The sequence below is a fragment of the Chrysemys picta genome, chromosome 6 (genome assembly GCF_011386835.1).
Source record: "Chrysemys picta bellii isolate R12L10 chromosome 6, ASM1138683v2, whole genome shotgun sequence".
NCBI classification, from domain to species: Eukaryota; Metazoa; Chordata; order Testudines; family Emydidae; genus Chrysemys; species Chrysemys picta.
The window spans coordinates 127,332,605-127,342,111 of NC_088796.1; the positions used below are offsets into that span (position 1 = coordinate 127,332,605).

A 9,507-nucleotide genomic window follows, 5' to 3' on the forward strand; every position below is an offset into this window, starting at 1 on the left:
TAGACTCTGTATTTGGTGAACTGTTTTCATGCTCGCAGTGCTGCATGTTAAACAGCAGCACCATGAGAAGAATCAAATTTAATCTAATAACAAGAGGCCAGATCTTCAACTGGGGTAAATTGGCACTGCTCCGTTGACTTCAGTTCAGCTGATTTGTACCAGCTGAGTCTCTGGGCTTTCTTGTCCAAACATGTATATTGTTAAGGACAAACCCTGCCCCTCCTGTGAGGCCACTAGCTCACGAGTGGTCCTGCTGCCTTTCTGCCCCAGGGAAGATTTTGGGTGCCGGTGGGGCACAGACCTTCGCTCTACCCAGGCTTCCCTGCACATCGCTACCCAGCAGGGGTTCAGAAGGGGATTGGGACTGGTGGTGCACCACTCAATGATCCATCGCTAAGGCTAAGATTTTGTCATGGATAATTTTTTTCAGTAAAAGTCATGGACAGGTCACGGGCAATAAAGAAAAATTAACGGAAGCCTGTGACCCGTGCCTGACTTCTACTAAAAATATCTATGATAAAATGGATGGGACTGGGCAGCTGCGGGGTAGGTGGGAGCTCTGGGGCCCCCACCACCTGCGGAGGCTCAGAGTTCCAGGGTCCCCCTTCCCCCTCACCAGCAGCAGGGAGCGCTGTGGGAATCCCCCTGCCACCACCGCAGTGGGGAGCTGCGGAGGTCCCTCTGCCCCTCATGGCAGCCGGCTGCTGCGGGATTCCCCCTGCCCTTCTGTGGTGGCAGGGAGCAGCGGGGGTCCTCCTGTCCCACCGTGGTGACAGGGGAGCTGCGGGGTTCCCCCTGCCCTTCCACATCAGTAGCAGGGAGCTGCCGGAGTCCCCCTGCACTGCTGCAGAGGGCAGGGAGCTGCCGGGGTTCCCCTGCCCCGCGGCGGTGGGCGGGGAGCTGCCGGGGTCCCCCTGCCATTGGCAGCGGAGGTACCCTACTGCTCCGAGCTGCCAGGGCTGAAGTCACAGATTCTGTGTCTTCCATGACCTCCGTGCCATAACCGTAACCTTATCCATCACTCATTCTCCCTGTGTGAGGGAAGGTGGGCATGGGGGAGGCGACTCCAGACCCAAGACTGCTGTAGCAAAGCTACTCCCAAAACTTGGATGGGAGCAAGCAGGGGGGTTATTTCCCGCCAGTCCCTGAGGAGCTCCCCAGCAGAGGTGAACTTGGAGACAGCTCATCAGGAAAGAAACTGGCAGTTTTCGATTGAGGGATAACATTGTTCCTCTCCTCCTTCCCTCGCAGTAGTGACACCAGATCTTTCTGAGTGATAAACAAGGGCTTCTATTGCAGGAAAACTGGATATAGACACTGCTTCAGAAAGCCTTTTTGTCAAGGATGACAAAGGACGTGTGGACTCTTTAACTACTGTACTTGGACAAGAAGTGGATCGGTTCAACAATCTGCTCGACTTGTTAAGAGTATGACACTCAATTGAATCATTTTACATTGGGTGGCAGTGTTACTGGAAGCTCTATAGCTAGATTGTACCTCTGCCCTGTGCTCTGTCGGGGTGTAAGGGCCCCCCTTCGTGGTGCAGTGCATCTAACGGTTACCCACAATCACAACTCCTGCAGGGGCTCTTACTGAGATGTTCCTCCCACGGCAGGTGAGGGAGTAGGCAGAGCTGGCTGGCTGCCAGGGGACGAGTATGCTACACTCCTTAAATGGGAGTAGTAAATTACTCCCGTCCTCCCTAGTGAAAGTGACTAGACGGAGCTGTGTATAGACTCATAGTGTTTAAGGCCAGAAGGGACCACTAGCTCATCATGGCTAACCTCCTACATATCACAGGCCACCAACAACTGAAATGAGACCAAAGTATGTCAGCCCACAGGAGACTAGGCTGTTATGTGCCACAGGCAGCAAAGAGGAGGGACCAAGGTGTAGATAACAAATAATCTAGCCCTAAATAGCTGGTTCTGTTATAGTGTGGGATCACCTGTTTAAATGTTTGCAACCATTGCATACTTGTCCACTTGGTAGTTTTGCTAGGTGGATTTCATCATTAGCATCTAGAGAAATTATTTAAACTCCTTACCTAAGAAGGGCCGCACAGATTGTTATGGGTGCAAGGGATTATGCTTACTCTTGCTGTCAAAATGTTGTAGAAGAGAGTATTCTTTAAACAGTACTAATGTTGAGTGGAAAAACGTTTGACCGGAGTACAAGGAAAATAAAAGGTTCAGGCTAGTGGTTTGTGACCGTAAATCATATGAAAATCCACAATCCGATTATATGGGGAGGGAGGCGCACAGTGCCAAAAGTCACTGTATACGTTAATTTGATCAAAATATCCTTTATTTTTGCAGTAAAACCTATCTAAAATTATTTAAACACATTCCAGCCAGTTAAAATAACCATCTCTAGTACCTGTTGCTTCTATTCCTCGGCAGCCAGAGTCCAGGAAGGTGGGTAGAGGAGAGAGATACTGTATCTTCTTCTGCACTGCTTTCCTGCCTCTGACAGTTCTGTAAACTCAGTGACTTTTTCCCTAATCCCAGAGAAAACACAGAGTCTGAGACCCACCTACAGGGGCCTTGTGACAGGCTACTATATCCACTGAGGAGATGTCTTGTTCTCTCATTGGCCAACTCTGACTGGGACGTGAGAATGGTCATGGCTCTGCAGGAGGTGGTCATGATCAGGCACTTAGCTTCCCAGATTTTAACTTGGCAGTTCTCAGTGTTCTGTGAAATTGGTTCAAATGTTTATTAGCATGTCCACACATCTGCATTTAAAAGCCATGAATGTTATTTTAGATGAAGTTCATGGGATCCACAATTTCCATAACAGCCATTGCAAAAAAATGCAGCTTCAGTAAAGGTATTTATGGTTTGGTACATTATAACATTTTTATTTTTCAGAGCTCTTTAGAAACCCTCAACAAAGCTATTGCTGGTTTTGTGGTGATGTCGGAAGAGATGGAGAAAGTATACAACAGTTTTCTTAACAACCAAGTTCCCACACTCTGGGCCAATGCAGCATACCCTTCTCTGAAGCCATTAGGAGGATGGGTAAAAGACCTTGTACTAAGGACAACCTTTGTAGATGTAAGTAAGTTGCCTTATGATGAGGTGGTGTGCTAGGTCCTTGCTCAAGGACTGAATTTGGTCATTCCAGAAGCTTGAAAGAGAAGCTTGGCCCAAAACCACCGTACCCAAACTTCCCACCTAATCCTCTCCCCAGAATTTTAAAATCAAAACTGTACAACATATAACGCTCTCGGAAATCCTGGATAAAGGGGAAAGAGGTAACCCAGATCCAAATACTGGCCTTATCCATTTCTGGAGACATGGTTTCAATCTGCCTTCAGTCACAAATGCCATTGTGCTTCATAGGAAAGGCATAATGCCATCGGGGCACTGGGAGGGGCGCACTGGGGAGCTGCTCTTGCTACTCTCTTAAAAAGGAGCTAATTGCACTCCCCACAACTCAGCTATCTCAGCATTTTCCTGTGTGCCAGGGTGGGTGAGATCATGCCCCATCTGGGACTGGTAGCCATGCCAGTCGTGGTAGGTTTTCCTTTCTCCTTCCCCTTCAGTAAGACATGTACTGATATTTATTAACGGTTTCCCGATCTCCACCATAAGCTTGTTGCTGTTACTAGTACCGGCATGGACTCACTGGTACTGCAGGCACTGCCATTGCCTGTAGGCTCCCTCACAGCCCTTAGCTTTCCCTTCCCATAACTCCTTCCACCTTCAAAGTCCCATTTTCAAAGTCTCTTCAGAGGTGATCAGTGGGCCGCGGGAGGATTACATGATGGATCTTCAAAAGGTTTGGCTAGGAATTGGACGAGCGGTTGAGATTGTGGTTGCTTCGCAGACCTAACCTCTGGAGTTTTTCCTTTTGAGATGTGCTCCTCCCTGCCGTTAATGTAGAAATATCACTTTTTCCACTTCAGTTTTCACCAGGCTCCTTGTAGCGTGCCTATGCCAAGTAGGATGTAACATGCCTATTGGCCGTGTTCTGTATGGCAGCCTGGCATTCTGTAATTACCACTTTGGGAGCTTTGAGATCTGGATCCAAATTTTGTGGCTTAGGATTATCTCTGATTCAACTGCAAAGTCAAGGGGTGTTAGGATCAGGGGACTTGGGGCAACCTGTTATGGAGTTACATTGGTCACTGTTAAAACCTTCCATTTTGCCCTAGATAAACAGATGTGGTTAACTCAGTGTTTGCAGTGTTCCCTGTATTTCTCTCTGTTTGCCACAGGGAATATCTAAGAAACAGTACAAATACTATGATACATTATTTATTTCTTAAGGCAGTTTGACAAGATTTTAATGATAACCACTGTAGGAGCCAGCTGTAGCATGCATACTTTATAAGTGTAAAGTAAAATGGACATGTCTGTTACATAAGATCTTTTTTTCTGTACCATAATGAAGTATAAAATTAACCGTACCTGGTTTGAATCTTGTGGAATGGGGTTCTGATCTTGGGACCAAACTCAACTGTGCTGTATGTGGGTGCAGTTGAAGTCAATGAGGTTGTGCCAACTTACAGCAAGTTGAATTTGGCCCTTAATGTAATGAGAATGTGCAGGAAATGTGAAGCTTCATAAATAACATCCACTAAAATGTTCTGGTTTTAGTCCTGGCTCAGAAGGGGTCAACCGAAGTCGTTCTGGATCTCTGGTTTCTTTTTTCCACAAGGATTCCTGACAGGTAAAAAAAAAAAGTCAATAAAAGTAATGTACATGCGTAAAAGCTTGTCTTTCCTGTTGCCTGCTCTACAAAACAAAATGTGCCAGGACACAAAGTTGCCAAGTCCGGGGTGCTCCGAAGCCCTGCATGTGTTTTCCAGGACTTTCGGGGCTTTCTTCTTTGCACATAGCTGAAAAATGGCCTGGGTTTTGAGCAAACAATAGCTCTTTTGGGCTGCCATCTGCTGAGCTGTAATCAGGATTGCCAGTCCTTGTGGTACATCCTCCCTAGTGAGACATGCAGAGTGTCCTGTTTTGCCCCACCCCACCAAAGAAGAAGAGAAATAGAGATAATTTCCTACAGCCCAATAACTCTCACTAAAAGCAAGTGGAGCCTTTGTATGAGAAATAGAAGCGGAAGAGTGTGCAGCCCTTTCTGGCTCTGTCCTTTCGCTTTTACACCTATACAGAGAAGCTGGAGGGGATGGTCTTTCCAAGCCTTAGCCCTGCAAGAACAGTACGTATAGGAGGAAAGCCTTTGCTAATTCTCCCCTCTCTGAAGCAGAAACCAAAGATTGAAGACAGCATCACTCAACCTGATTCTTTTCCTCCCCTGAAAGAGAGAGGTCTCATAGCCCTGTCTCCAGCCGAATCCCAGAAAGCTGAAAGACTAGTATAGTATTTCATTGGAATACAAGTAAAGAAAGAAAGTACATGTAAATGAACACAGTTTGATTTGTTTTAGGCAGACTGTTTTCAAGTAGGCAAAGAAAGCATCCAGATCGTTGTTACACACTATAAATAGTTATTACTGAGAGCTCTGCTTCCTTGATTGCAGAGTAGAGTTAATAATTGCAATACTTAGATTATAAAACTCCCACTTGTCTGTCACTAAGATATAGGGTTCCATGTGTCTGTGTGCAAGTTTGTATGTTTCCAACATTTTTCATGCACTAGTCACAGCTAAAGGAGTGTTCTGTTAGCTTGCAGTTTTCCAGTTCGGATGCAGAGTAAGGCCGAGTGAAAATTGGAATTTCCATCCCATGGGAAATTCAGATGTTTGAACATTTGTTTTCATCACAAACCAGGATGAAAAGTTAAAATATCATTGTCACAGAACGAGATGTTCCAAAACATTTCTATGCAGCTATGGCAAAACATTCCAGTACTCCCAAATGCAAATGTTTCATTTGGATTTCTTGCATGCTCAAAACATTTGGCCTTGGGTCAGTTCAACATTAAACTATATCTCCTTATGCTGTCACATTTCCCTATAGTGCTTAGTATCCTCTTTTTCCCCTGTAGGCTGGGCTTCCTGGCCAGACTACAGCTTCCGTGATGCACCACAGTCATGTGATTCCCATGCTGTACCACACAGTTTGGTTGGAGGACAGTTCACGTTACCTCATGGGAGATGTAGTCTGGCTAAGGAACCTGGCCCATCAGAGAGAACGGGGGGGCATCAGGCACCCAAAGCTACAACCTCATGAGGTGATGTGGCATGATAGGGAAATGCAGTTTAATCTTGAACTGACTCAAAACGTTTCAGGTCAATTCAACAAACCAAAAATATTTAGATTCAGGCTGAATTGACCCAAAATGACATCATTTGTTTAGATTTTCCAAATAGAAATTTGAAAAGTTTCAGCAAAATGAAAATATTCCTATAGAAAATTTCAGTTTTGCAGAAACTGCATTTTCCACCAAATAGTGATTTTGATGGAAAATTCCCAGCCATCTCTAATGGATAGCAAGATGGTAGCTTTTAGCATTTTTATTCTCAGTGATAAACATGCAGGCAGCTCTGTTGCATGGGTGAAATGTCTTGTTCCCATTTACAGTTGGTCAAGTGAACTTTCTTGACTGCACACTCCAGCTGACCCCTCTCCCAATTTTATTTAAAAAATACTTTTTTTCAATCTGCCAGGCACTCTTCAAAATCATGCTCGGAAATATAACTTACCAATAGATGAGCTTAGTTTCAGCTATAATGTCATCCCTGTTTATCGAGATCAAGCACAAGTTACAGAAGCATTAAAAGTGTGCCAATTTGGACAAGAATTACCTATGGATATGCAGGTATTTTGGAGTTTATTATCAATACTGAAGTAAAAATAAAAATCCTTCATATCATCTCTTTTGAGCAAAAATTGACATTGACTCTGCATAAACTGAGATTAAAACTACTGTTCAATAACACACAAAACTTTGAGCATCAGGACTTTATGTTCTGTTTTCCTTAGAGTAGGTTGAAAAATGTTGAGAATTTGTGTAAAAAAAATTTCATCCAAAATTTGAAAATTAGATAATTTTCAGGCAGCTGTATTGGTAGAGTTTTCTAAGTACATGTCCTCTCCTCTTCCCCCAGGAAGCTAGAACTTCTTATGGTGATGTGAACGTGTCATTCAACTTTGATCATTCAGTTCATTTTTGTTTGTTCATAAATTTAGGAGATTTTGCATTCTTGTCACCTGCTGTTTATTTCAGTTACCCTCTCCAGAAGATGGTGTATTGGTACATGGTATGTTCATGGATGCCAGTCGTTGGGATGATGAAGAGATGGTTATAGAAGATGCCTTACCTAGGCAAATGAATCCAATGTTGCCAGTGGTGCATTTTGAGCCCCATCGAAATTATGAACCAAATCCATCTTTGTATCAATCACCACTTTATAAAACTGGAGCCAGAGCTGGGACACTCTCCACCACAGGTAACCGTTTCTTTAAAGTCATAGTTCTTATCCAGATCAGAAGGGTATAATGTGGAGATTCTGAATGGGGAGTACTCAGGCATTAACTTTGTCTAAACTTTTAAATGAAAGTCATGCCCATAAGCCATTTAAAAAGGAATTTTCCTAAGTTTGCAATAAGAGCTCAAATTTGGCCTGTGGCCTCTTTGTCCAAACAATTCCACCTTTCCGTATGTTATTTACTTGCTGTGTAATAATCTAAGAAGACTGAGAAGGAAGAGAGACACGGGTCCAGTGGGAATGGCTGAGAGCAATTGAGGCTTTCCTGGCTCCGAGGGAATGCTCTCAGGTTAAGCCTTAGAGAAAGACAAGCAAGCATGTGGTCTGTTTGTTGTTTTCATCTCTGTTTTCTCTGAAATGCTTTTGTTCTAAATAAATAATACTTAGCTTTTTGATAAAGCCGTTGCAATCTGGAGTTATTAATGCAATAGTATAACTCCGCAAAAAAATAACTTTCTCCAAATACAAGTAGATTTTATTAGCTCCACACTGCTAGGTTTCCGCTTCAGATGCGAGATTCAGAAGCTGACTAGTCAGCTAAAAGAATTTAGTAATATCAGGAGTTACAGAGGTCACGTGAAATAAGTGTGCCTTCTGGAAACCACAACCACTGACGTGCATATGCAGCTCTTTCACAGTTTCCCCTTAGAACATTGCCTGATTTTCCTTCTTATTGTTTGTGTCTTCCATGTTCAGTCTGATTTTATTACAATGGTCACTCTTAAAAAACTGTGAGTTTCCTAAATAAAATTGCCTTCGTATTTTCAAAAAAATCCCTAGGTATTCGCAATAGCAAATATAGTGATTTCTGTAAATATGACCAAATAAATTTGTTAGTCTCTAAGGTGCCACAAGTACTCCTCATAACCATATCTGTTTGTGAAAGGCAAAACTCTCACATTTTGAATGGAGACTACTGAAGTCCTGATAAAATTAATGGAGTAAATTCCTCCAAATGTATGTAGATATTGCAATTAAGATAACAAAAATAATACTTAAAAACCACAGCAAGCCATGTTGAGGTTGTTGTGCTTTGATGAAATCGACATTTCTTTATATTGGAGAAAACAAATGGGACAGATTCTGATATGCTTACATTGAATAGCACCTTACCTGAAATCAGTGGGACCACTTGTGGAGTAGGTGCTACTCAGCGTGAGTAAGGATATCAGAATCTGGCCCAGTGTACTTGCTTATTACATGGATAGAGTAAGATTTCTGATGCCCTTGACTATTCATTTATTTGTTTTTAAGTGCTTAGGTTTTGTAAATGATATTATAGGTAAGTACCCTGTTGGCATTTAGCAATTTTGAAAGTAATCAGTTTGCTTGTGAAATTATATAATACTTTGCCTGATAGTATGTGACACTGCCCACTGATAGCTGATGAGAGATGTATTGTAATGCAGTAGGCATGGGATGTTGTAGCAACCTTGGTTCTGAATGTGCTGGTGGTGAGGGTTAAATTCTCCGCCATAATGTGGCGTTGACATACCGATTTGCATTGCTTAGGCAAATGGTAACAGTTTTTCTCTTTGCTTTTTTAACTAGGTCATTCTACCAATTTTGTGGTAACAGTCTTATTACCCTCCAAAAGACCAAGTGACTACTGGATATCGAAAGGATCGGCCTTGCTCTGCCAGCTGAATGAGTAAGCAGGGTGCCGTTACAATCCAGCAGGAGTATGTGTAAATCACATTCACGATGTAGACCAGCAGAATGGTTTTACCATTATCACAACCCTCGACTCCTGACAGTATAATAATACTGACTACTAATCTATAATTTAGTTTTTCATTTGTATTAGATTTTATAAAATAAAATGTTGCCTGATATTCATTTTCCATTGTTATTTTTAGGCTAGTTCTTATCCTCTTACTGCTTCTAAGATTTATGCACCACTGCTCCAGTTAAAAATACTCTTCCACAGTAGCTGCATGTTCCATGTAAAGGAACATGCTTTGCATTGGGATGCTAAGTTACTGTGACTGCTGGGCTTTACTTTCCGCTTTTAGGCCTTGTTTTCTGTCTCTGGAGATTGCTTATGATGACAAAAGGCTTTAAGCAAAAATATTAAGAGTCCTTGAGTGACTGATTCTA

General features: G+C 42.9%; 1 protein-coding gene across 4 annotated transcripts in view; it reads left to right on the plus strand.

The window, feature by feature from the left end:
* Positions 1–9,246, plus strand: part of DNAH6 (dynein axonemal heavy chain 6) — a 203,099-nt gene extending 193,853 nt beyond the window's left edge. For all 4 annotated transcript variants that reach the window (XM_065549807.1, XM_065549809.1, XM_065549810.1 and 1 more), the window contains 6 exons: positions 1,300–1,427; positions 2,874–3,059; positions 4,608–4,680; positions 6,586–6,737; positions 7,146–7,368; positions 8,959–9,246. In XM_065549807.1, coding sequence (XP_065405879.1) covers positions 1,300–1,427; positions 2,874–3,059; positions 4,608–4,680; positions 6,586–6,737; positions 7,146–7,368; positions 8,959–9,062 — 866 coding nt within the window. In that variant the 3' untranslated portion in view covers positions 9,063–9,246. The remainder of the gene's footprint in view (positions 1–1,299; positions 1,428–2,873; positions 3,060–4,607; positions 4,681–6,585; positions 6,738–7,145; positions 7,369–8,958) is intronic.
* The last annotated feature ends 261 nt before the right edge of the window (positions 9,247–9,507 follow it).